General features: G+C 48.5%; 3 protein-coding genes and 1 non-coding gene across 5 annotated transcripts; 3 read left to right on the forward strand and 1 right to left on the reverse strand.

The window, feature by feature from the left end:
• Positions 1 to 313: 313 nt before the first annotated feature.
• Positions 314 to 774, forward strand: LOC111069021. The gene has a single exon (XM_022358899.2). The coding sequence runs from the start codon at positions 402 to 404 to the stop codon at positions 681 to 683; it is 282 nt and encodes a 93-aa protein (XP_022214591.2). The 5' UTR covers positions 314 to 401; the 3' UTR covers positions 684 to 774.
• An 8,164-nt stretch (positions 775 to 8,938) lies between these two features.
• On the forward strand, positions 8,939 to 9,010 carry Trnag-ucc. The gene has a single exon. It is a non-coding gene; the product is annotated as a tRNA-Gly (tRNA).
• Positions 9,011 to 22,422: 13,412 nt separating this feature from the next.
• On the forward strand, positions 22,423 to 25,093 carry LOC111068995 (chromosomal serine/threonine-protein kinase JIL-1-like). The gene is made up of 3 exons (XM_022358867.2): positions 22,423 to 22,531; positions 22,759 to 24,515; positions 24,589 to 25,093. The coding sequence occupies exons 2-3, from the start codon at positions 22,801 to 22,803 to the stop codon at positions 24,971 to 24,973; spliced, it is 2,100 nt and encodes a 699-aa protein (XP_022214559.2). The 5' UTR covers positions 22,423 to 22,531; positions 22,759 to 22,800; the 3' UTR covers positions 24,974 to 25,093.
• Positions 25,094 to 25,254: 161 nt separating this feature from the next.
• LOC111068996 lies at positions 25,255 to 26,330 on the reverse strand. Of its 2 annotated transcripts, XM_022358870.2 has the most exons (3): positions 26,255 to 26,330; positions 26,008 to 26,186; positions 25,255 to 25,944 (listed from the first exon to the last, which is right to left on the reverse strand). In XM_022358870.2, the coding sequence occupies exons 2-3, from the start codon at positions 26,159 to 26,161 to the stop codon at positions 25,301 to 25,303; spliced, it is 798 nt and encodes a 265-aa protein (XP_022214562.1). In that variant the 5' UTR covers positions 26,162 to 26,186; positions 26,255 to 26,330; the 3' UTR covers positions 25,255 to 25,300. The 2 variants fall into 2 exon arrangements, with proteins under 2 accessions (XP_022214562.1, XP_022214561.1); XM_022358869.2 differs by lacking the exon at positions 26,255 to 26,330 and having other exon boundaries at positions 26,008 to 26,234.
• Between the last annotated feature and the right edge of the window lie 1,583 nt (positions 26,331 to 27,913).

Here is a 27,913-nt window from a genome sequence, read left to right on the forward strand (position 1 = left end):
CTCTGGGTATTTTTGTGTGGAAGGAGCCACACAGTTTGGGAGCGACCAACGATTAAATTGTCGAATTTTGTTCCCTCAATTTCCCCCTTCTTGAACGTGTTTTATTTGCTTCAGACATGAAATAATTTTTTCCATATTATTTTCGTTCCTCTTACGGACCGCCTTCACTTTGCACCTTCCTCTTGCTGTCTAAGTCCGTTCTCCCAGCGCATACTTCGATTCTGTTTACGCTAATGCTCGAGGGGAATCTCTGCAGGGATATTCCAGACTCTGTTCAGGCTGTTCCCTGCCCCCAGATTAAAACCAATCCCTAACCAAGTAGCTGTATCGCTCAAAGTCATAACTAACACTGCAAAATTTTGATTACTTTCGGAGCTGTTGTGGGAGCTGTCGTGGCTGGGATGCAGCGCTACCTTTATGCGGACCACATACTCGAGGCCTTCAATGCCTTCCACCGACCGATGGTGCTCGAGGAGGTGATCGCCTACGTGGCCGAGATAGAGGTCAAGTCGGTGGCGGAGGTTCGCCTGGACGTGGACAACACTCTGACGGCGGCCTGGTTGCATGGCTTCGTCAAGCAGAAGGATAACTGGTACACTCTGGACTGCGGCTACTGGGACGAGGAGTCAACTGCTGCGACCAGACGGGAACCACGGGATAAACTTTGCAGGCGCCACACCTAATATTTATAATATATATAACATTGCCGTCCATTGCTAGCCATGGCCTGCATCCAGGCAACTGATGAATAAACAGCTCTACGATTGGTTTATTTATTATTGTCTTATTTTCTATGGGCTGGAATTCAGCTGAGATGTGTGCCCTTCCTTGCACCCTTTCTGGTGTCACAAGTAGCCCCACTCCTGCCGCTAAGTCTGTATGTCTTGTGTGTACATTTAAATATGTATTTAAGAGTATAAAATAAAATTAAAATAAATACAAAAAAATACATGAACAATCATCGTGCTGGTTCATCTGAATCCCCCTGCTCACAGTTTGACATTTGGCTGCTTTACTCGTGCAGTCTTTGCCACGAGTATCCTCGAGATGTGTGCCATTTGCGGCATGCCACGCAATCCCCTTCAACTCCAGATGGGTTCAGTGGGTGCCTGTCTCTCTGGTCTCGCTGGTGGGGCACACTTCTATTGCTTCATCTTCCAGTAGCGGGGGCAACTGCTTGGCTAATGGGGCGCCCCAACCTGTCGTGCCAGCATGGTGAGTCGGCAGTTTCGATTAGGACACCCAAATACGTACACGTACACGTATGTGTGTGTGTGTGTGTGTGTGTCTTCTGGATGTCCGCCTGCCTATCCGCGCATTATATAACCAATAGTTGCATTGTACACCAGCTGGTTCCCATCTGCAGTTGCATCAATGACGAGCCCACTGCTGCTGCTGCTGCTGCTGTTGCTGCTGCGTAGGAGCTGCCGTTGCATCTTCTGCCAGCACTGCTGGCAATTAGCTTCTGGCTTGAGCTTTCGCAACTGACTTCTGTCAGATGGGAGAACCAACAATTTAAGTTTCGTTTAAGCTTTGCCCACAGAGAGCGATGCCAGGCAGTGGTATCAGTACCAAGCTAAAAGCTTTCAGCTTGCCAGAGCGAGCTTCCAGCTTGAAGCTTTTCGTTTGCGTAAGCTAAGCTGAAGCTTTGCTGGCTGAATAAGTTCGGGTGGGGCGAGCTTCTTGGAGGGGAAATATCCACAAATAATTTCCGTGTGATTATGCGCATGAAAAAACGTTCGCCAGCCACTGCCAGCCACCTCCCTTTCGCCTTGTGCACCTGAGAGAGGTGAGGGATGCTGGCTGCGGAGGGGTAGGGGTAAGCTGCCGTGGATTTGGCGCGCATTCTTCGAATCAAAACACTCGCGAGTAGCTCTTGGGCTGTGGCACACTTCCCCGTCGTAGTAGTCTTCCCCCCGTCCATCCGATAAATGCAGCGATACTAGGCCATGGGCCAGTGCAACGAACCGCCTTGCCTGGCGACGCCAGCGAGTCTGGGCCAAGCCAAAAATAAGACCAAGTCATTGGGTCAGGCCAAGCCCATGAAGGCCAAACAGCGATAAAGGAGGGGAATGGGAATGGGAATGGAAATGGGCATGGGCAGCAGCAGCAGGGAAAACACCATGGCGCCAACATTTTTATTGCAACTCTTTGAGTGGTTTAAGTGGTTGAGTGGGATGGCTGGGATGCCTGGGATGGGTGGCTGAGGTGGCTTGCAGACTGCAGGTAACCCACTGCAAAGTCAACAAAATGCAAAACGCGTACCGCACGCAAATCAAACAGTGTCCATGCGAAATGGTAAGAGTTTGGGTTTGGGTTTGGGTTACAGGAACAGCTGAAGGCTATGGACAGGAGCATGGGCTGCTGTTCCAACGGGCTGGCAAAAGGTTGAAGGTCCACTCGCCGCAGCCACTCTAGCGAGAAAGAGAGAGCGCATGAGAGAGGCAGAGGGAGAGAGAGAGTGAGCCTTCAAGTGGCGCTTCATGAATGGATTGGTGCGGAGCAGCAGCAGCAACAGCAGCAGGCTTAATCCCAAATTGTATCTTTTAGTTGGGCTGAATGCTGTCGGTTTTTACGAGTTTCCTGCTCAATGAAGTTGCACGTGCACTACACCCCCACCCCCCCGGCCACCCACTGATGCTCTCCGCATCTTCTCCTTCATAAATCCTTGAGGTTGTGTAGTTTGGCTTTTCGTTTTCCTTTGTCTGTAAGCTGCTCCCCACTCCCCCCCTTCACGCAGCTCTTTTATTTTGACCTTAACTCAGGCAAACCGAATCCCCAACCGAAACACACAAGCCCCACAAGCAACCCTTTCCGACCCTTTCCGACCCTTCACGACCTGACGCCCTGACCTGATCTGACCCCAAGCAATCTAAGCTGCTGCTAATGGCAAATGGAACATGGAATGGAAATATATCTACGAGTATATTGAATTGCACGGGATGGGCACTGGGTGCACGTCTCTGCCTCCTAGTCTGCGTTCACTTTAAAGTCGTGCGAAATTGCAATGGCAATGGCAATGGGTGGGCAACCATCTCAATTAACAAATAAATGGAGCGCAGTCAGACATTAAACCACTTGTCGGATCCCCAGATCCCAGATCCCAGAACCCATTCAACTTTTATCTGTTGTTGAGTTTCATTTAGAGTTTTTCAGCATTGTAAAACTCATTTGAGGAATAGTTTTATGCCGAGAAAGTCCCCGAAAATCAAATAATTAAATAAAGTTTTAAATATTTTATGCCAATTATATTTGAAATATTTTATTGCCCATTCAAATATTAATTAAAAAATAGCCCCAAATAGCCCCAAATGAACGAGCATTCAGCACTGTGCCCAATATATCCAATATATCAGCCATGTACTCGTATATTATTCTCTGTGTGTGTGTTTATTTCTTTTTATTCCGTGCATAATTCATTTCGATTCGAATAATGCTCAAAACGATTCAAACTGATGGCAGGCAATGTTTCACACTCACTGAGGGAATTCGCAACGATTTGTATTCCCCATTCATCCGAAATCCGTAATCCGTAATCCGAATCCGAATCCGAAATCCGAAATGTTTCCCCAGAGCTTTGTCTTTGCTTCTTGGCTAATTGCGTAATTTATTTGGCTGGCGCTCAGCGCTCAGTCGGAGCTAAATTTTGTCAATACCAAATGTCTTTTTAAATTCCAATTGTGAGAGGCATCAGCTTGGATTTGTTTGCTTCAACAAAATTCAACGCGGGCGTGGGGTTCCTTTTTTTTGTAGTTGCTAAATAAATATGACACTCGAAAATTGAAAACGAAGCGTAAGTTCCAGGCCCAGGACCAGGCCCAGGACCAGTCCCAGGCCCAGGACCAGTCCCAGGCCCAGGACCAGGCCCAGCTTTAGCTTTGGCTCCCCTTCTGGATCTACATGTAAATGATAAAAGATGCCAAATTGCCAGGACATTGTGCGGTTGGATGGGTGCTGAATGGGGGAGGATGATTATTTGGAAATTCACTTCTTCTGCTCGCTCTCCCTTTCTTTACTCTCTGCCATCTCTCCACTCTCCACTCTCCACTCTACTCTCGTCGTCTCTGTTTGTTTGGCGCCGTGCAATTTGCGTTTTTGGCGTTATTTTAGGCGCGTGGAAATGCGCATAAGAAATATGCAAACACAACCCACAAAAAAATAAAACCCGTACATATAGCCAGAATACACACACACATGCCACACACACACACATGCACACTATGTATATGGACTACCATCCAAGGCTGAGTAAACATATCAATGCAAAAAAAAAAACAAGGAAAGGGAAGGGAAGGCAACCCAAACAAGAGCTGGTTCTATCAGCACTAAGCGAAATGGACGGGCACGAGAGCCATGGAAATCCCACATCACTTGGCCATCATCATGACTGGGGGCTATGCTGTGGAGAGCCATCCCCATTGCCAGCCCCCATTGCCATCCCTGGCCAGCCAGTTCTTACAGGTGTTGATGATAGAGCGATTAAGGTGGAGCCGCCTAACTGCGTGGCTCAGCGAAACACGGGAAACACAATGGGGAACACAACTTAACTGGACCAAAGGAGGCGCTCCGACACGTGTGCAAATGTAGCGGAGAGGCCTCAAAGGCAAGGTCAAGCAGTGTCCACTAAAGCGCTTCATCAGCCCCAAAACTGGGCCATCATTCCACTCCACCTGGACATGTACATGTACACTGGAGTACCCTATATCGCCCAAGCTCCAAGCATCAAGGAAAAGTCTCCCAAAACTCCACTGCAAAGGGTATAAAAATGAAGCAGGAACCAAGAGGAGAACAGACTTTAGTTTTTGGGTGGCCGGAAGGCAGAAGGCAGCATTACAATGGCACACACACACCAACACACACACCTCACACCCACACGCACACGGACAGGTTTATAAGTGCTGCCTCGAAGGTGTGTCGTGTCTGTGGCGCAGAGTGGGCGCGTGTGAGTGCGTACAAACAAGCCATTTCCGGCTGTTGCCTCCCGAACAGCAATTGAGGACTGCACCGAAAGAAAAAGTGTGTGATATATCTGGGAGTCAAGAATGTGGCGCTCTTTCAGTGCTTGAAACATTTCCCTCAGTGCAGGCACTGCTGGGCGGAGTGTGGCGGGTGGAAGCTCTTCTTTCGTTTGCCTCAGCGGTGTGGCAGAAACTGAAACTGAAACAGAAACAGAACCAGAAACCGAAATGCGAAAATCGAAACTCAAGTGCGAGAAAGTCCATGTTGAGGCAGAGGCAGAGCACTGGGACTGGCACTGGGACTGGCACTGGGACTGGCACTGGGACTGGCACTGGGACATGGCAGATAAGCATCGCCGCGAGCAACGCACAAGTGTCCTGGTCCTGGTGCTGGTTCGGTTCCTGGTTCTGTTGCTGGCTCTGTTCCTGGCTCTATCTGTTCTTAACTGCCATGTGGGGCACAGTGGTGTGAAAGGGCCGGTGGCAGGCTCCCAAAGTCAGCTCTTGTCTTGAAATGTTTCGATGGTCAGCCATTAAATATAATAAGTTCTGGCAATTTATTCATTTTCCATTCTTGGCTGCTCGCTATTTATAATTAGTTTTTCCACTGTTATTTATTTATTTATTATTATTTATTTTAATTTTATTTTTTTTTTATTTATTTATTATAATTATTTATTAATTTTTAGGTTATGATTATTTATTTTTATTTTATTTATTATTATTATTATTATTTTATTATTATTATTTATTTTTTCCGTTTTTTCTGCAGCTATTTCCTTCCACATAAATCGATCGAACCGACCAATGTGGCACAGCTTTCAGGGGATCAAGGCACTGCCCCTGTGGGTAAACCCAATGCTGCACGACATCGGAGGCTGGCATCGGGGAGGGGTGGGGGGGCGGGCAATCAGTTGCCAATGGATGACATTGACGGCAGAGTCCCAATGTCGTTGAGTCGTTGAGCGGGGACCAAATGCTAATGTGTAATTAGGTTGCCCGCTCCCACTCGTCCTGGCCTTAATGACATCCTATGCGTAATCTCTCGCTCTCTCTGCTCGCTGCCCCCGTGCTTTGTGGCATGCTTCCTTTGGCCCCTGTGGCTGCCTTTTGTGCGTACTCCTATTTCTGGCTCTCGTGCTGCTGCTGAGGGGCTTGCCCCTGCTGCTGTATGCCCTGATGCTGGCCAAGTGACTAATGATGAATCAATGGGGTTGGATCAGGTGCACAGAGCTAAGAGCTGGGTCAGAGGTCAGGGGCACACACACCACACAAATCGCTTTGTTGTTGTCGCCAGCATGGGGCGCAGCACTTGACAATTTATGGCACGTTGTTAGCATCATGCAGGAGCCCCCTCGCTCGACTCGCTTGACTCGACTCGACTCGCGATAACTGCCCCTGATGGATGTACGCCATTTGGCCAACCCCCTAAACCCCTAACCCCCTCCTACTTTCGCATTGTTTGCGTGCAGCCCAATGCAATCTAATTGCCAAAAGGAAGACTTCCTTCCTGCCCGTTCCAGGGGCGCATTAATCATACGCCGCGTGTGTCGCAGTCACTTGATAAATGGTAAGCAGCTTGTGCCAGCTTCGAGTGCATCTGCAAGGAAAGCCACGAGGGACTGAAAGATTGCGAAAGAGAAAGCGAAAGCGAAAGCCAGCAGAGTGGCCAACCAAGATGGGAGAGAGGGAGAGTAGGAGACCCCGCAGCGAACATTCTTCCACACAAAACAATTTGGCAAAGTATGCCCCAGGCAACACGCTGCCGCAACAACTTTGGCGGCAACAAATGTCGAGAAGTTTTCGCAGAGCGTTTGCCCATCCTCTGACTGGGACTGAAACGCAAGGAAAGGCAGCTGCAGCAGCACCCAAAGGGCAGCTGCCTAGCTCCATGGCATCATAGCCTTCCATCAGTGGCATTGTGGAAGTTCAGGGTCCAGCAGGACGCAGCAGGAGCCGTCTCCAAAGCAATTCAATGAGTGCCTGGCCAGGCCTGGCTCAAGTGACAATGAGATTCACATTCGATTCAATTTTCCAGTACTCCTGCCACGAGCCACAAGACACCTTTGGGATTTAGAAGCCACGGGCGGGCTTTCATTCATCAAATTAGCCAGCTAATTAGAAGCGAGTCAACTGAAGCCACAGCATCCAGGTACGCCCCCACATCCACATCCGCCTCCACATCCGCAACAGGATGTAACACACACACACGTACACACATGCCAGCTATGCAACAGCAATGCCTTCAAAAGAGTGGACAAAAGGCCCCGTAAGCGAAGCCACAACATGCGGGCGGATGTGGACTTGGCAGAGGATTCCATCCACCCACTGAAATGTGTCGAATGCAAATGGCAGCTAATCCCCGCACACTCCACGCTTTCAATGCAACAGCAGCAGCAGCATCGTGCCCCTGCCCACTGCCTGCTACACGTGTCCGACTTTGCATCGGGTTATTAGCGTTAATGGGGGCCTAAGTGAGGGATTAGATCGATGTTGTGACTCCTACGCCGCGGCGCGTGCAGCAGCCACGTTGCTGCAAGCGTCGTCTAGCCCTGACCTTGCGCCCCCTCTGCTGGCTATGGCAGCGACATCAACGCCAACCCAAAGCAGCCAAAGAGGTGCCAGTAGCGGCCACCTCAGCGTTGATGGATGAGCTTGCCACAGCAAACAATCTTGTTGCTGGATGCCATTGCTGTTGCCCCTTTCCCTCCTCTCCCTTGGGCGTTGGAATCTGTTGCCTATGGAACTTGTGACATTGAAAACTTCCATTGGGGTCTGCCGCCGCATCCGTCAGGTGAAGCTGCCCAACCAGCCGCCAGCCTGCTGCTCAGCTGCCAGACAGCACTAATCCATCCTTTAATGGAATTATGGGCCCATGCATAGGGGATAACTTTTGATATTTTACATTTAATCTGGCACTAATTAATTGAATTGTTCGGCGGTCTCGGTCTCGGTCTCGGTCTCGGTCTCGGCCTCGACCTCGGCCTCTTTTCAAAAGTTTTCCATCCATTAAACCAGGCGGCTGCTGTCGCTCCACTGTGTCGCTTATCCAGTGCCATTTTCCCCGTGTATCTGTGCGTGTGTGTGTGCGTGTGTGTGTGTGTCTACGTAGGTGTTTTCCATGTGTGTGCGTGTGCGTGTGGGCTGCGTGCCGCCATTAAATGCCGCGGCTGTGATTCGAAAGCTCCAAGAGCTTTGTCCATCTGCGTGCCGCGAGCTGTTGCTTTCTGCCCCCCAGCCACCCAGCCACCCAGCCCCTCTCCCCTTTTAGTCGATGGTTTTGGGCTTAGCTCCGGATCCGGCTATTGCCATGGATATACGCTCACGCCAGCTCTGTCTCTGTCTCTGTCTCTGTCTGTGGCTCCGGCTCTGGCTCTCCGCTCGCATTCCGTTCGCACAACTTTTTCCAACTTTTCTTTATGGTAATTTGCTTTGCTTTTGTTCGGGTTTTTATGGCCAGGACTGATGCCCACGTGCATGGATGTGGGGCGAAGCCCACTCAGTACTTAGGGCGATCCGTTTATGTGGGCAAATATAGAGAGGTGCACAGCCAGAGGGTTAGGGACACTCGCCACGGGGCCTGCTAGCCCTAAGCTCGAGCAAATGCCAGCAAAGCACGAGCAAAGTATTCCCCAAATCCAACTCAAGTTGCGCTCACCGTGCACATACCTCGGGTGGCATCCATCCAAAAGGTTGCTGGGATTCCCACTCTCTCGGGATAAGCTGACTTGGCCTAGTGCTGGCCATCCCACACAGACACGCTGTGACTCAAGTAAGTACTAAGACCTATCTAATGGTTTCCTATAATACAAAATACTAAACAAAAATAATACGCATAAATAATAATCGTAGCAGATATAATTTATAATTACTCGCATATTTATTTTCCATTTTCTGCCGGCATTCCAGGGCTCCTCATAGCAGATCTGATCCTGACATCGGGCACTTTATTTAGGATACATTGCCATTACCTCCAAGGGGCGTCGGTGGTGTAATGGTCAGCATAGTTGCCTTCCAAGCAGTTGATCCGGGTTCGATTCCCGGCCGACGCACATCCAATTTTTTGTTCTCCCTTTTTTTCACATTTATTTATTACATCAGATTTCTATATGGTGGGTGTATTTTGTGTACTTTTGGAGAGGAGTAAAAAAGAATTTAGTTTATTTTTTGTATAATTTTTTTGTCGTTTAAATTTCTGTTTCAAAAATATACAATAATTGCCTTGCATTTTGTTTCTAGGTTGGTGTCCCATTGGCAGATTTTTCCAGCGTAGAGTAACTTCGGTGTGCCGCTGCTATGCTCCTTTGTGGCGGATAATTCTGAGTGTAAGCCTGGGGTAACCTTCAGTCAGGCTAATCCCAAATGGCTGACTGCTCAGCTCCAGACAGAGGGAACTCCAATGACCCCAGGCCGCCGCAGTGTTGCCCCAAGAGAACTGCAGCAACTTTCACTTGCTCAGCGAATGCGGCTTTGCTCCAGTTTTGCAGCAGATGGGGTCAGGTCAGTGCCAGGCGAGTGGCAAGAAAACATTTGGATAAATTGATTGGTGGCCTTCCCGACCAACCAACCAACCGACAAAACGACCGACAGAACGAAAGAACGACCGCCTCTGTGGCAGGAAAAATGGGAGCAAATTCTGCGGCGCCTCCGAGTTGGCTCTCAGAGTGGGTCTGGACTGGTCTGGGACTTGGCCTGGCACTGGCACTGGCTTGTCATTGATGCAGATGAAGTTCATTGCCTGCAAACGATGATTGCACAATATTTCAATAAGCAGTGGAAGGGAAGGCACTTCCGATGGGTGGGCTGGTTGGAACTTTTTCCATCCAATGACGTTGGCTGGTTATTAGCAATTGGCTTTTGGCTTTTGTTGCCAGCAGAAACATTGATAAGCAAGCTCCTGATTGAAAACCAACAGAGCACATGGCCCAGTAAGTTTCTGAATGCAGCGCCCAGGGGGACGCTGTGGCAGTGGGCCACAGTAAATGCGAAAACAATGACGCTGCCGTCTGAATGTTGCACAAAAGAGCACACAGCACACACAGCACACACTGTAGGGGCAAGTGAGGTCGAGCTGCACCTAATCCTAAGTCCCCCCTGGTTTCTCTCCTTCCTAATTGGCAGAAAAATTTTAGGTGGCATTCCATCAGAGTTCATTCCAATCGGCATGAATACTCGTCCATCAGGAGTTATCGTTATCCCTTGTGTGTGTTTTTTTCTTTGGTTCCCCTGTGGCAAAGTTGCAATCCTCTCACGGCTGAAGGGACAATTGGATTTTTGAAATTTGGTTTAATGCAGCAAGAAAATGCACTCGAAGTGGAGCGGAAATGGAAAAGTGACACCAAAAGGCAAGTCCTGGGATCGATTTGGGATGGACTTTTCATGCAGGCAAATGGAATTCGGAATCATCTTTAAAGACTGAGATTCCTTTTAAACTGATTGAGTTAAGGGACTTGCAGGTGGCGGCACTCCCACGCACAGGCACCCCCACTGCCCGCCTAGGCACATGGTCGGCTGGAGCCAGAGGCCAGAGGTCAGTGGAGGTCCCAAGCCAAATTCAAATGAAAGATGATGATACGTGGGGCGGGGCGTAGTCCTGTGGGGTCCCCTCTCTCTCTCTCTCTCTGTGTGTTTGTGGTTGTGGGAATGGGCTTGGAAATCCCTGGCGAGTGCAAAAGATTAAGATTATGCAAATCGAAGTACAACATGCAAAATGCAACACAAGGCGGAACAACGCCCATGGATGAGCACTCACAGAGGGTGTGGCAGGCTCTATCTGCTACTGTAACTGTAACTGTAATTGTATGTGTATGTGTATCTGTGTGTCTGTGCGTGAGTGGTTTCTGTGTCAACAGTTAACTGACACAACTGACAATATGTAAGCTCTCCTGCCAGAAGGAGCCCCCCCCAGGAGCCACCTATTCCGTTTCCTCAGCCTCTGCTTCTCCTTGTGCTTCTGCTTCTGCCTCTGGTTCTGGTTCGGCTTCAGCCCAATGCGAAGGCAGTAACAACATTAATGATGTCAGGGACTCTGCGAAGCACCCGGAGAGTTGGAAGAAGGGTGGAGGGCTGGGCTGGGATGGGCTGGGCTGAAAGGCTGTGCAGATGGGATGCTGGATAATCAGAATGCACAATAATGAAATATTCTTCATCAAAGGGGAACGCACACATACATACATACACATCTTCTGCCTCTTAAGCGAACTTGTGCTGCCTCCTGCTGCCTCCTGCTGCCTCCTGCTGCTGAAATTGATGCATCGGAAGTGGTATTGGGGTTCCGTTGCGGTTCGAAATGCCAGCAAACTGATTAAATTCGATACATTCTGGGCTGGTCGTGGCATACGAATCTCATTAATCATAATACGCCACACCCCCCCTCCTGCCACACACAAGCACCCACACAGCTCACACACATACAAATGGATATATATATGTATATATGTATGCACTTAGGAGTATGCATCGGTGTAGCCAGTACACTGCAGTGTGGGGGGTCTGTATTCCGGCGTGAGTTTGGTTTTTGGCACAGCTCTTGGCCAGTCACGGGATAGGCCTCATTAATGTGGGCCCAAAATGTCAAATAAGTGAAGGATATTGCTTTATTTTATGCGATTTTATTTGCACGCACACTGACACACACCCACACACACAGATGCAGATACACACACACACATATACAGAGAACCTTATTGCTCACATACGTCAATCGCAGTCGACTTCGGCAGCAACAGCAGCAGCAGCAGAACCAAAAAAGAAATAAAAATAAGAAAAAAAAAAAGAATTGGAAAAGAAGCAACAGCAGCAAGCAGCAAGCGGAAATGTCTTGGCCTACAGGTCGAAGCTGTGATACCCTTTCGGGCAGCAGTTGGATGGACTCTGCCATTATGGGTTCGCATATCAGCTATCAGAATAAAATCGCTCGAACTTGGCTCATATTTGGTTAAAAATTTTCAATGCAATAAATGATTTGATACCAAGATTATAATATATATTAATTATATATAATTTCCCAGCTGAAAGCTAATATTCACATATGTATATATTATGGATGTACCTGCATATGGTATGTAGGTATTTCGAGCAGAAAAAATAATAGTCTGCTGTAAGTTATTTTCCAGAAAACTTTCAAGCTGCAGATTTGGCAGAAAGCTGCAAATTAACTCAGAAGGTACCATGCACCATGGCCATAATGCTGATCAACAATAACAAGAAAAGAGCTACATCATAGCAGCGAAAAGGTCTCTTCCCTGTGTAGCATACATCTTGGGGAAATGCAACAAAAATGCTCGCTGGCAGGGTACCAAACAGTTGAAGACGCTTAAATTGGGGTAAAAGTGAGAGGAATCGTAGAGGGTGCAGAGTGTGGGAAAACATAGAGAAGGGGAAGAGTGTGAAGAGAGTAGGAAACCCCGAGGGGAGAGGGTGGTGGGTGGCGGGGCGTCGAACAGTAAAGAGCTGGGGCAAAAAAGGAAGCGAAAGCAAAAGCAAAAGCGAAAAAACAGTGGAAGTGGAGGCAAAATACAAATAATAATAAAAGAAGTTAATGAGATTGGAATACAATAAAACTTAAGCGTATTTTTAAGGTTGAGTTTTACTTCGACTTAAGCCCAGGGAAAATCGATTGTTGCCTCCTTGTCGCCTGCTTCAACTGGTGGGCAATGGGCGCCGCATGCGGCATGCGGCATGCGGCAGACAGGATGGGTGCCCAAGCTCTGGTCAGCAGAGGACAACGACAAATTGTTTGGGCCCAGCGAATACTTCAATGCAGGGCTCTGGTCTGCGGACAGCGATGGCACAGCGAAGTTTATGCCTGCCAAATAATCGAGACCAGACTGAAGCCATCCTCGGGCACGGTCTGAGGTTTTTTTGGAAGCCAAATTTGAGTGCTTTAATTTTATGCGCTAGCGGCAAAAGTGGGAGTAGTGCAAGTTGCTTTCAGATCATCCAACAAATAAATAATAAATAAAAATATAATAATGATTTATTATTTAATAATTGCGGGAGGCACGCGGTGAATGCGTTCGTGTTATGGTGCCGAGGCATAAACATATCTGGCACTGGGAACACTCAAGACGAACACCACCAGCCCCACAGGCACAGGCACTGGCAATGCCACTCCCCCAGTCTCTTTTCAAACTGTTTGTGTTTGGAGTTGGCTCTCAGAGGATGAGAGGGCGAGGCGAGCAAAGTACGAGTACTTACACCGCACAAGGCAGAAGGCACAGTCACATCTCGAGCAGCAGCAGCAGTAGGAGGAGCAGCAGCAGGAGCAGCAGCAGGAGAAGGAGCAGCAGGAGCAGGAGAAGGAGCAGCATGATGAATCATTGCGTGGCCAGTTATTGGCAGCTCTGGCCAGCAGTTCCATTCGCGTAGGCCATTCCAATCTCATTCCCAGTCGCCAGTCCCCAGTCCCCAATCCCATTCGATACCATGCACAGCCGTCAGCGCCGCACCGACAGTTGGCTCTCATTAAACTTGGCATTCAAATCACATCGTGGCCAGGGTCCGGGCAAACTTCGCTCCACTTCGTTCTCGCCTTCCACTCGAGTGGGCTTTGGGTGCTGGCTGATGAGGGTGGCAGCGGGGAGTGGGTCAATCTGAAACAATTTGCTTATTCACCAAAGTGTGGCCGGAGCAGAACAATAACCGAATGAAACCCAACCGAAAATGGGACGAGCAGAGGAGGGCTGGAGAGGGGGGATGGTGTGGTGTGGTGTGGGTGTTGTGGGGGCCAGGACTCGCATAGCAGAACGAAATGCCAGAGTATTGTAAAGAATTTCGCAAGCTTCCTTCCTGATTTGCTTCCGTCAGGACTTCCTCGCTCCGCTTCCGTTTCGATGACAGTCTTCGAAGCATTTGCCTCCATTCCATTCCTTTGGCAGTCTCTGAGTCTGAGTCTGGCTGGCCAGGAGGGCAGGCGGGCAGGCGCATGTGTCCTCAAATGGGAATGCGAAAATGGAAAATGGAAAATTTCCAGAGGTAAATTGTCTCCTGGCATGCGTTGATTGGCCCATGGCATTTAATCACAGCTCCACCTGACCCACTTGGAAGACAAAATACCTCTCTGCCAACCGCCCATTCCTACCCCCTCCTCTCCCACTCGCTCATCTGTGCGGATTGGCTTGGCCAGCCCCGTGCCCGTTAAATGCACAGAGCACAAAATGAAATCATTCGAAAATTGCATTTGCATTCCCATTTGGAAAATTCCATGAAAAACAACAACAAACACAACAGCAGCAGCAGCATCAGAGGAGGAGCAGCAGGAAACCACAGAAAATTGGAAAAAGAATGGCATCTCGATTGGCCTGGCCTGGCCTAATTAACCTGAGGAATGCCAAGCCACAGCAGCTGGGGGGGGCTGGCTGGCTGCCTGGGGGAATGCCAATCCTCTGCAGCTCATCGAATGTGAAATCTCCTGTGGATTGCTCCTACGGATGTTGATGCTAAACAAGTCCAATTATGTGGCTAACAAACTGCGAATTCTGAAGTCTGCTCAAAGGATGGTAGTTTCGGAATGGGCTTTAAAAGGTAACTCAATAAATAGACAGGCCCGCCCGGGGATGAGCGATTACTGCGCTGCTAAACTTAAAATTACTTTGGATGGAAAGCTTTTATGTTAATTTGCCCGTTTTGAGGTGGGGGAAAGTGCACGCGCACTTTCACTGGGCTGCCGCCCAGCAACTGACCCCCAAAATGGGAAAATGCAGGGCGTATCGATTTTGGGTGCAACCGCTAAAACAACAGGCGCTAACAACATCGCCATGAGACGCAGCAACAGCGACAACAACAATCATGAGCAACAATATCTGACAGTTTGCGACGTAGTAAAGCACTGTGGCAGTGTGGCACTGTGGCACGTGGGGGGGGAAACACCAAAAGCCGCTGGTCAAACAAAAGGCAGAACAAGTTGCACCCAGTGCAGTCGAATATGTAGCTACAGCTGCTGTCATGGTTATAAGGCAGAAAATAATTTAAAATCTATTATTGCCGAAAGAGCCTGCCCGGCAAAAAACCCTTCGGACTGCCTGCCTGCCTTCGGCAAGCTGCCCTGCCAGTTAATGCTGTGGCAAGGAGCAAGTGCTACATATTAGTGTGTGCCGGACTGTAGGTGCAGCTGTATACACTCTCCAAATACATTCACAAATGATGGCATTATTAGATTCGTGTGTGGACGTGGTGCATGTGTCAGTGTCTGGGCACGAACGAGTATTTGTTTGCATTGGCCTACCACTAGAATTTCAATCAATATGCGGCCATGCCGAAAGGCACAAGGATGTGGCATATGTGCCAGGTATACACACAAGTACAATGTACAGCCATTTGGCATCAGATGCCCAACTGGGATACTGGCAACATATATCAGCAGAATGTGGGATGGCAGCATAGCAACCAGCAGTGTTAGGAAATCAAAACATGATCAGATATGAAAGGGTGTCCTGCGGGTCGTTACTTTGGCAGCTTCACGGCTGATCTACTCTATATCACAACCACAAATAAATGTACTAAATATTAGAATACAAATAACAATAAATATTTGGCTTAGCTTTCAGCATTAAACACGCTAAAAATGTGTGGATAAGTATAAATATTAAATATTAAATATTAATCCAGACGCTTCAGAGGTCGCTGACAGAAGCTGGCAAGGCGAGAAAAGCGAACAAAACTTGTTGCTGCCACGGGGGGCAGGGCGCAGCAAGAGTGACAAGACCCCAGAGGAATGCCCCAACATCCCCATCCCCTTCCCTGACCATTCCCCGACACAATCGCATGCCGCCCCCGCCCCAGCAAGGGTCAGGGAGATGTTTTTCTTGCTGGCTGGCCCTTCTGTTTGTGCAAGTTAATACGAGATGAATGAGAAACAATCAAATAAATTGCTCCACGCTGCTGCCACACTTTTGAATTGGGCCACAAAGAGCTAAAAGCCAGCCAGCCAGCCGGCCAAGGTCATGTGTGTGCACAGTCCACAGTCCCCCTGCCCAGCCAGCAAATTCTGCCCCTTTATTCTTTGGGGTGCCCAAAGTTGAAAAGAGTTATTAAGGATGTGCTCATAAATTTATGCACGGGAATGCCTTAAGAAGAGGCAACCCAGACGAGCCTGGAAGTGTTGAGGCCTCGCCCGGAGATCTGTGGGGAACGCCCTTCGATATGATGGGGTGCCCGTTGCCTGGAATGTCCTTGTGATTGCTCGTGGACAGCCAAAAAAAACCATTTGACGCTTCATTTGAATTTCCAGCGGTTGCCAAGTCAGTTCGCACTAATTAACTGGCTCCAGGATGGGACATGGCCAGTGGAGAGCAGCTCCAGGACGGGGAGCAGCTGCTTGGGCTGGGGCACAGACCAAAAGAACACATCAATCAATCATCGTCATTGTCATTATCATTAGGCTGGCAGCGAGCAGAGAGCAGACAGTAGAGAGAGAGGGGCGGCCAAGTCGCGTTCTTGCTCTGACGATGTCTGCTGGCCATCATCAAATTTTCATTACCAATAAGCCAGGGCCAAGAGGCACAGTCGGCACAGAGCCGGGGCCAAAGCCAGCTAGGAGTCGAAAGATGAGAGATGAAAGATGAAAGGGAGATGAGGAGAGCAGTCGAAAAGCAGAAGCTGGAATGGGAACAGTTGAGAGACAGGAGAAGTACAGCTAGCAGCCAGCAGATGGGCAGATGGGCAGAGAAAATTGATGAGACAAAAGACAGAGGAAAGGCAGAGAGTACAGATGTGCAGATATAGATAGATATAGATATAGATTCAATTAGATATTGCAGATTATTCATATGTAGATAATACAAGGGGGAAATCAGGCATCTATCGATCCAAACAGAACCGATTCGAGCTGGTAAGGGCACAGGACATTGATTAGAAATGCGAAGCCAATGGGAGCATAGCAAAGGAGAGGATAGGAAATGGAAATGGAAGGACCAAAGGAGAGCAGTGGACTGCGACTGGGACTGGTTGAATCGAATTGCTTGCAAATTAGATTTACTTATTGTTATTGATGTGATGAAGCTGTGACCTCCACTCTTACTCCCACCCACTGTCACGCCTCCTAGGGCCACTCCTAGGGCATCCCTTGGCAGCCACATTAAACTTATTCTGACCCTTTGGCAGCTCTTTCACGTCTCTGCCCTCTGCCCTCTGCTCGCGAGCAAATCAAAGAAGGATGTGCATACTTCAGTCCCAGGGAAGTGAACCCTTTCGCCCTGTCCCTTAGCTTGGATTTTCAGATAACTTCAGGGGCAGGCAACTAAGTTGCCTTTACAGCACACATTTAGCAGATACAGCCACACAAAAAGATATATGTATGTAGGCAAGCACGCACAGATACAGATGATACAACACAGCCAGAGATACAGATACAGGTAGATAGAAAACATAGTTATCCACAGTCAGATACACATGCAATTGCGTCAACAGCATTAAATGTTGCAACGTAAATTGAATTTGTTGCAAATTAAAATGTAATTATTCCTAGGAACTCACCGCGTGGCACGGGGACAGCGGGTCGGAAGTCAGTGGAAAGTGGAAAGTGAATACACATTCGTGTTGGGTTGTGTTGGGTTGTCTTCCTCTCCTCTCCTATATGTAGCTACATCTTTGCCGCAATTCTGGTTCTGGGAAATTGATAAATGCAATGTGCTACCCCAGGTTTAGCTCTCAGCCTTCGGTTTCCAGTTTCAGAGCTTATCGAGAGACAGCACCTTTCGCAGCCCACCGCCGGGGTCTGGTGCATTCAGTCGGACAGCGACAGAGGGACATACATATGTAGCCACCAGACAGCCAGCGAGATAGACAGACAGACCGCAAACAGATGCGGGCGCCTCTTCACTGCTGTTGCACAGCGCCCCCATGAATTTGCATGCCCTTCCAGTGGGTATTATGCCCATGTCTAGACTGGTTCCAGCCATGCAAAATAGCTGAATAAAAGCCAACCAAATCGGAGAATTAAATTATATTTAATGGCTGGCAAGGAAACGTTTTATTTGGAATAATGTAACTGCAAGGGTATCTGCAGCTTCGTTTTTGGGTTTAGCGGCTTTTCGCAGTATCTGTGGATGTTGTTGGGGTGTTTGGTTGTTCCACCGAAACAGCTTTTGTCAACGCATTTATCTCTGGCAGCCACTGTGCACGTAAGCTGGCCATGAGACGCACTGTTGTGGCAGAAGAGAACAGAACAGAACAGAACGGAACGGAATGGCTGCTGGCACCCTGCTGACGGCAGCTGGTGGCACATTTCCACGATGCCTGATAAACGTACGATTAAATACACATATATACGTATTTATATATTCGTATATTCGTAGAGATATACATATGTATGTGATTCCCGCGAATAGCCGATGGGGTCGGGTCGGTGCTCAGATCCATCTGCCGGCTTGGCTTTGTGTAATTCGTTTCGGTTGGCAGCTTGCAAAGGCGAGAATTGCAAATAATTATTCCGAACAGGAGTTAAAATTCTCTGAACATTGTACTACAGTAAATACTGCTTATGCTATCTGAGACGAGTACCCTAATTGGGGAAACATTTCCGCTCCCACTTCCACTCCCACTTCCATTTCCACTCTTCCTCCTTGTCCTGCCTGGCTGGCTGGCAAAAAGCTTCTTCGCATCGGTCTGATGAAAAATGGAAAACTTTAAGCTTTTTAATTATTGCTCTGAAATTTCAACTTATTATCTTTCGTCTCTTTCGTCTCTTTCGTCTCTTTCGCCTCTTTCGTCTCGCTCCTGCCCATTCCACTCTCTGTTTTGGGGGCTGTAAATCCCAGCGAGTATATGCTCTGAGTGGCAGCTGGTGGCAGAGCAGATATCGAGCCGGAGTTGAACTCACTTTTCCGCCCGATTTGCTGGCAACAATATTCCAACGTGTTTCTGTGGCTGCCAGTGGCAACTGCCTGTCTTGTACCCAAAACCGATTTCCAATCGAACCACAATGTCACTCTGCAGCGGGATACGCTCTCTTTGGAAGAGCTTTGGCACAGTGCAGCATTTGGGCATATGCCATGATCCTTTGGGGGTAAAATACTTCAACGAAATGTGTACTTTCCCCCGGGAATTCCCAGTGGGATTCTCGCCAGAATGCCATTAATAATCCACTTTGAGTACAGCTCTCGTTGAGTACTGATTCCAGCACTTTAAATCCCTTCTATTATGTTGAATATTCAAGAAATTCAGGAAAATTCGGAGACTTTGCCTTGCAGTTTTCAGATTAATTTCGGGCACCATTTTTAGGGTATCTGCGGCTTGGTTTTATTTTCTGCCCGCCTGTGCTTGGGGTCAACACTTTTGATTCGTTTGGTACCGGCCCAGCCCAACCACACCCTCTGCGTGCCCTAGCCCAGTTTGTTTGCCAGCTAATAATTGAAATTTTAATTGAACGTTTGTGCCGAGGCAATGGCATAAATAAACACCTGAAAGCAAACGATATAGGTCGATATAAAGAGACTTTCAGACAGACACAAAGAGAAAGAGAAGGAAATACAGAAACAAATCCCCCCCTGGGGGGATTCGAACTGAAATTGCGCTGAGGCCGCAAAATTCATTAAAACGAAATTGAAATCAATTGGGCGCAAAGTTTCATACACATTTTTTGTGTGTTTATATCTTTATTTTTGTTTCCGACCCTGACCAAATGGAAATGTTCCACCTTGTTGCGTATACGCCATGGCTAACGAGCTGAAATGCTGAAATTTTTATGCGCGCCCCATAAAATTATTATCCGAGGCAAACCAATAACAACAACAACAAACAAAATAGCCGCCCACAACGACAGAGTCCTGAGCGAGCGATGAGAGCAATGAGAGCTGTGAGCCCGCAATCCGACGACGTCATTAATAATTCAGCGCTCAAGCGAGACCATTTAAATCACAGCCAAATCAATCATCAGTCAGTCGCGGGGCAGGCGGCGGGGCAGCAAATCCCTCTGATCCAATTTATTAACAAATTTTAACATTTAATAGTTTTCAATTGTGTGAGTGTTGAATGCGAATGCGAATGCTAACTGATATTATGAATACGACATATTACGTATCTATTTTATCCTTAAATATTCTACACGAAAAACAAGGAAACAAAGCTGTGGAAATAGTCGATCTATTATTTTATTTTGTACCTTTAAATTAGTTTCACTTTGATTATTTTGTGAAAGGATTAATCATAAGAGGCACATGCCTCCATTTCTAAGAACAGCACGAAATTTCCTAATAATTGGATTTTTTCGAATTTAAAAAAGTTTAAAAAATCAAAAATATTGTGAGTTTCTGACCTAACGAATGAAACTATTATCTAGGTAACAAGAACAGTGCGAGCCGTATTCAATCGACCCACTGTCAAGCCGTTAATATATTTGATTATATTGCCAGGGATTTCAGCAGCCAAAATTAAATACCAGGACTCGTAGGATCTGCGCAAGGAGCCACAAAACAGTTTCACACTTGCCACGAGGCTTCCCCAAAGTCTCCGCCTAAGCATATGCAACAATTGATGGCGCTTTATGCGGTGCTTGCCCCCAGATATTGGCCCAGACAAAAGGAGAGAGAGGGAGCGAGTGGGAGGCGAGGCACATTTGTCTTTTTTGCATCATTAAAAATTGACTTGGAGTTTATTATGATTGAACTGTTTCCATCTGGCATCGGGCATGTGGAATGTGGCACCCGCACGGCATTAATACGCATCAGACGGAGGAGAGTCGAGTTTGGGGTTCGGAGTCTGGCTCCACATGTAGTAGCTGTCAGTGAGTATGGATGGATGGATAGACAGGCACAGCGAGACTTCATTTACATGCCGCACGCACTGGGCAGCAGTGTGGGGGGTGGCCATGGGGCATGACTGGGAGGCTCACCATTTGGCATTGAGACAGGCGACAAGTGCAAAACATAGCGAGAATTCTGCAGCTGATTTCCGTGGAATGCGAGACATAAAATGCAACCCATTGCATTCTACCGATAAGTGAATATTTGATCACTTTCTCCACTTTCTTGAGTGAGGCCCAAACTCAACATAAACACTGGCTGCAGCTGGATATCCCTACACACTCAGACTGCCACTATTTGCCTTGTATGCCTTAGCCCATAAACATTATGAAACATCTTCTCCGTGCCCAAACTACGTATTATATTTATTTATGTTAGATCCTTCCATCAACTGCCATTCAATGCTATCCATTCAGCCCTCTCCTCTCTTCTGCGAAGCCTCGAACAGAGGCTGTACCCTGGCCCGATCCCGCAGCGCATTTATCACATTTCATACCCCTCCTGCCCAGCAATCATAATCGACATTTTTGTGTGCCCTTCAAAATGCTTGGGCAATGATGGAGCAGCGGGGTTCAACGCATAGTGGGGGCTGGGGGGCATAGCAAGGGGATTGGGCGCACAAGCTGGGGCCTGTGGGGCTCGAGTTGATTTTGCCAGTGAGCGGCGAAGCGGAAATGTTGCATGCCATGCACATACAAGCCGCTTACCGACTGAGCCCCAATATGGAATCAATGGGGGGGGGAGTGTGGGTCCCCCGGCAGCAACAGCAGGGAAGCAGACAGTCAGACAGACAGACAGACAGACAGACAGTCAGGCTGCAGCTAACATTGATTTGCATGTTAACAGATGTGATTGTTGTGTGTGTGTGTGTGTGGGCGAGGACGAGAAGCAGATGATGAAGGCCTAGATGAGGGTCACAAGGGAACTGAGAGCAGGAGCGGGACCGGCTTAGCTCAGGTGGTGGCGCTGTTTGGGGTGGGGTGTCTGAGCTCCACTTGCCACACGCTGGCTGTGCGATTACCAACGCCTCGCTGCAGATGTCCTAGACTTCGTAACAGATACACTTGCGGGTAACTCTGCTTGGAATATGTATTCAGGTAGCTTTTGTTGGTATTTAAAAACACTTTTCGCACATTTCATTGGCTTAATTTTGATGGCATTGGAATTTGATTGATTTGCGGCACGCGGCACGCGGAGAATAAATGGAAAATAAACAAGAATTGAAGTACTTTCATGCACAGTGCATACAAACAAGTATCAAGCAGATCGAAGAACTCTGCAAGTACATTTACATAAGTTATATTAGAACTACGTAAATTTACACGACCCTTGGCCCTGATTCCGACCATCATCGCCGAAACAGAAAACAAAACAAATGACATGTTGGTGAGACCAGATATAGAAGCCTTTAACCTTAAAGCCCGCAGTGAGAGCGAGAGAACTATATGTATGCATGAGCAAGGCTTTCCGGCTCAGCTGCGAGCAGCGTTGCGGCAGAAATGATCGATTGTTGAACCGTTCCCCCAATACAATTTTGCTGGCTTGCTCAAATATTGCCTGAGCTCTCTACGACTGAAAATCAACAAAACAAATTATTTCTCAATAATTGCGCCGTGCCAAAAAGATACGCCGGCTGTTCGATAAGTTCTCGGCGACGCCTACCAACACTAGCGCTTATTTATCGTTGTGCATACCAATACCAATACCAATACCAAAAACAAAAACAGAAACCAGTGCGAAAAATCAGAGGCAGACATTTGCAGTGCTCGGTGCTTTTGGAAACTGAAAAATTGGCGGAATTTAAGTGAAGTTAATTTGAATTAAAAGCAAAAGGTGAGTGAAATGCCATGCAAAGGTTTATGCAACTAATCGCCAGTAAATGGGAGGGCAAGAAGAAATCTGCGAATTGCAAAATTATATTGAAGCTTACACACGGGTGCACCACCACACAGGCGCTAGGCCGCACACAGAGACACAAAAAAAAAAGTGCGAGTGTGCGCGCTTGCGTGCAACTCTGCTTGTGTTCATTTTCTCATACATTTTGCGCTCGCTTTTTCTAGATTTGTAGACCAGGGGACAACGAATCAATAGACAACGAATCAATGGACAACGAACCTATGAACAACGATGCAATGGATAACGAAGCAAAGGACAACGATGCAATGGACAACGAAGCAAAGGACAACGAAGGCGGGAACGAAGAAGTGCAACCGAATGAAGTTGCGGCCCCGGCGAATGGGGCGCTCGCGCCCGAACCATGGGAACTGGAGCTCCTCACCGACCTGAGCTTCTATGGCACTCCGTTCAAAGAGGAGGCAGTGGGTCCGAATGATTTTCAACTTTTGAAGCTGCTGGGCATAGGAGCCTTTGGGCGCGTGTTTCTGGTGCGTAAATTAACGCACACCGACGCGGGCAAACTCTATGCCATGAAGATCGTGAATAAGACGGCTGTGTTGGAATCCCGATCTGCAGCCCGCAACCATCGCATGGAGCGTGTGGCCCTGCATGTCTCGAAGAACAGGCCCTTCATCGTGGGCCTGCAGTATGCGTTCCAGTCCGCGTCGAAGCTGTACATCGTGATGGACTTCGTGCAAGGCGGGGACCTGTACACGCACCTCATGACAGAGGGGCCCTTCGTTGAGGCCCGTGTTCGCTTCTATATAGCAGAGCTGGTGGTGGCCCTGGAGGAGCTGCACAAGCTGAACATCCTGTATCGCGACATCAAGCTCGAGAACGTCATGCTGGATGGGAGCGGACACGTGGTGCTCGCTGACTTGGGCATGGCAAAGTTTCTCAACGAGGAGAATTCGTTTCGGGCGAACAGCTTCTGTGGCACCGTGGAGTACGTTGCCCCGGAGGTAATTGAAGCGCTGCCGTCGGGCTATACGTGGGCCTCCGACTGGTGGTCCCTGGGCATCCTGACCTTCATGCTGCTCACAGGAGCGGTGCCCTTTGAGACCATGCTCGATACACAGGAGAGCCAGCCGTTGATACCTGACGGCTTCTCAGACGCTGCCAAGGACTTTGTGCTGCGGTCGCTGGAGAAGGACGAGCTGCGTCGCCTGGGCGGGAACGGTCGCGGTGCCGCCGAGATCAAGGCGCATCCCTTCTTCCAGGTCATCAACTGGAAGGATCTGAAGAACAAGCTGTATGTGCCGCCCTTTCAGCTGGCGCTCAGCGGCGAAGGGGATCTGCAGAACTTCAGCACCGACTTCACGGGTCAGCAGCCCGTGGATCCGGAGTGCGAGGCCCCGACCATGGCCGTGAACCTCTTCCACGGCTACACCTACGTGGCGCCGTATCACGTGGGCCCGCGGCGTCCCCAGTGCCAGATTGAGTACTCCAATCCGGGGGTGCACAACATACCGCCCAGGCCGCAGGACCTCGAGCTGAGCGGGTACGTCAGGAGCGGCACCTTCGGCCGATGCTACATTGCGGAGTTTGGACCCAAGAAATTGATCTACATGGCGAAGATTGTACCGCAGTCGCTGTTCCGGCCCTCCGAGCTGGATGCCCTGCTCTCCTGTGGCGCGCCCGACACGGAGCATCCCGGCATTGTCACCTTCTATGCAGCGTTCCGCGACGAGTGCGACGTCTGGATTATCACGAGGCTCCTGGGTGGCGAGGAGCTTACCACTCCCATTTACCACTACCTGCTGAGCGAGCACAAGTGCCGCACGATCTTCCAGCAGATGGTGCGGGCCGTGCGCCACATCCACTCCAAGAAGTTCATACACGGAGACATCAAGCCGGAGAACGTGGTGTTCGTGAACGACAACGATTTGGCCGTCAATCTGGTTGACTTCGGCAATGCCAGGTGAGGCTCCCACTCGGCCATTAGTGCAATTTCTTTGGGTCTAGGTGTATTCTTTTTCTGGTCTATTCTGCAGCTACGACAGCACCTTTCTCAGCTGGAACGACACGCCGCGCTACACGCTCGACTATGCGCCGCCCGAGCTGCTGTCGGACCCCAAGTTGGTGACATATACCCCAGCCGTCGACGTCTACGGCCTCGGTGCCACGCTGTACACCATGCTGGTCGGTCACGCTCCCTTTCGCCTGGACAGAGGGGAGCAAAAGGATCAGAGCGACGCCGCCCATCTGCGGGTGAAGGCGCGCATCCAGGGGGGATCCTTTAATCAAGGATCCGATGGCTATCGTCGTGCCAGCCTGGCCTACCAGCACCTGGTCACCTGGTGCCTGCATCCCAATCCCGTCGATCGTCCCACACTGGAGCAGATTGAAGACAGCCTGTGGATCGAAGACGACGACTGAACCAGTCCAAGTCCAGGCCAATTAAAATACAAACAAATAATTAGCAGGGCAAGGCCCACACCCACCTGACCTGAAGGTACAAAGAAAAATGAATTTAGATGCAAATGAATGCATTTAAAACTAGATTAACACTTAATGTTAATTAATATTAATGGCTAACCGGTTGGAGAGCGGTTAACTCGTGATCCTGGTGGGAAGAAAGAGGAGAGTACAAAAGAAAGAGAAAGAGTAGAGGACACATAAAAGGAAAAATAAAAGGTGCAACCAATATTGTGTCTGCCTTTTATTTGGGCAAAAAGAAGCAGCAATCCCACGCAGTTAAAAAACTCAGTATACCGAATCTGAGGACTCCGACGTGTATTCGTACTTCCCATCCTCGGAGTCGTCTTCAGTCGAAGAGTCCAAATATTCCAAGGCAGCAAAAGTTGCTGGAGGGCTCACGTTCGCTTCAGGCTTGATGGCCGGAGTGCTTGGGGCTGGAACTGTATTATCCACATTTGACGGCATTTCCATATCTATGTCCCCAAGATTTACAAACGGCTCTTGCTGGATTTCGTACCATGCATAGCCGGAGTGAGTAGCCAAAAACTCAGCCGGCAAGTGCAAGTGTTCGTTAAAATTAATGGCCGAAGTGCTTGGCGCTGGAGCTGAACTATCCAAATGTGACTGCATTTCCATATCTATGTCCCCAAGATCTTGCTGGATTTCGTACCCTCCATAGCCGGAGTCAGTAGTTAAAAACTCAGCAGGAAAGGCTAAGTTTTCGTTAGGATTCATGGCCGAAGTGCTTGTGCCCGGACCTGATATATCCATATCAACATCCATGGCCCACTCCGAAGTGGCTCCGATTACGGTTGCGTCTGCTTCTTGGGTTTCAGACTCCGTGTCCATGGATTCAACAGTCGTATTGCCGACGGCCTTTGCCAATTCCGCACGCGCCATGTCCCTCAACAAATTGTCCTTGAACATAGCTATAACAAAACGAATCTACTCGTAGTCGCTGTCGCTGTCGCTCACACGGCGACATTCCTTACCGTAACCCTGCATCAGCAGCTTGTTCACAACTCCAGGCTCACAGTCCGCGAAGCCCTGCGACAAGAGCAGGTTTTCGATGCCCTTTGTATCTTTGGCCACATCCACTTTGTCCATGGGATGATCAGAATCAGCGAAAGTTGAAGAGAACGACATTATCTAATTTTCTAATAATTTTCTGCTGAGTTTTCACAATGACTTTCAATTAATTGTGGGCTTTGACATTTGACGACTGTGTCCTGGCCTTACCAAATTATCGGTTAATAATAGAAAAATAGCTGAATGTTTTTAGCTTTGCCAAATCTCAGTTATGAGAAGGCATGGCTCTGGTCTGTGGTTCATGTTCATTTTTCCCGCCGATATCGATGCATATCCGTGGGCAAGGCACGCAGGAACAGATCATTGCTCGCTCTGCTCTTCGATCTGTTCTGTTGTCATAGTCCAACAAACACCATAAACATAATAATTTTGTAAACAAAACAAAACAAAACACTGCTGATTGAGCAATGTGACCGTAGTGCACAGGGAATGTGCACCTGGCCACACTTAGAGATGGACAAACGATAAATTTGTAGCACAGAAATAGGTAGCACTGGCTTTCAAACGTAATAAAGCGTAACGAGTAACGCGTACAGTGCAGTAGTAAATAGTAGCAGCGAGTAGCATTGATTAACAACGAGTAGCCTCTTTAACACGTTGCACAGGGGGCAAAGTTCACATTTTGGCTGGCATCTTATTCCCAAATTGGGTAATGGTTCAAAATTATGTGTTGTATTCGCTTAATTAATTAAAATTAAAATTAAAACTTCTTTCCTTATGTGGAAAAAAGATTACACAAATACTTCTGTATTTCTGTACTTCTTCTAAAATACAACGATTAGAAATTAATTAGGCGCCAGCTAAATCAGACTTCAAATAGAGCTGTGCCAGAACGAAGAGAAAAAATCACAAGTAAAATTAAATGATCCTTTTGCAGGCCAAATTAAATTGGATGGGCAATGACACTAAAGCAATAAATATACCCCCGACTGGACCACACATATGTATGACAAAGAATATACTCGTACCTTAATCAATAGTTTCGATATGCAGGCTCGTAAATACTCGTGAGTAGCTGGGAGATGCATGCATTGCTGGGATCCTTTAAGGTCTCCCTGCAACTATCCTGTGGGGCCAGGCAGTGACTACTGTGTGCCCACACTTCAGGAGCATCATTCAGGGCACCTGCAGAGCAGACAGACAGAGCGGACTTTGTAGTCGCGTCGCTGGGGAGACCTTTGCCGATCCCACTGCGCTGCTCTGCGGCTTCATTCAATTGTCGCTTTCAGGCTCTGTCGCACAATTACGGATGGAAATTAAAAAGTTTTTGCGGAGAGAGAGAGAGAATGCAACGAGCACAAGATGATGTGGCACATACAAATTTGTATGAAGTGGAAACATTCCCCACGGGGCCACTGGGGCACTGGTGCACGGTGCGGCCACTGCTGGGGCTGGGGCTGCGGCAACTTTGTTCGACTGCTGCCCAGCCTCAGGCCTGCTCTTGGCACCGTTTAACCATCGTTTTGCCCATTCAATTCGCGTGTTTTCGCGGCCAGAGAGGTATTTCATGGCGCTTCCAGCTTTGTATTCCATATACTCGTACTTTGCATTCTGCTGGCAAGTAAATACGGCGGCGATATAATGCTCTCAGCGGGGGCAATTATCCGGCCAGACACTGCGCATGCAGCGCTTCCATTTCATTTGCCAGAAGCCGGCAGCTGGTAGCCGGGAGCCAGCATCCGGAAGCAGGGAGCCTGGACAACGGCGAGCGCGTCATAAGCTTCTTATAATAAAGAAGATGAAGTTCCTGGCGCGTGGCAGGCTTATCCCGCCAACAGAAGCCGATGCCGGCCTCCTGCAACTATCAAC

Source organism: Drosophila obscura, unplaced genomic scaffold (assembly GCF_018151105.1).
Source record: "Drosophila obscura isolate BZ-5 IFL unplaced genomic scaffold, ASM1815110v1 contig_84, whole genome shotgun sequence".
Classification (NCBI taxonomy): Eukaryota; Metazoa; Arthropoda; class Insecta; order Diptera; family Drosophilidae; genus Drosophila; species Drosophila obscura.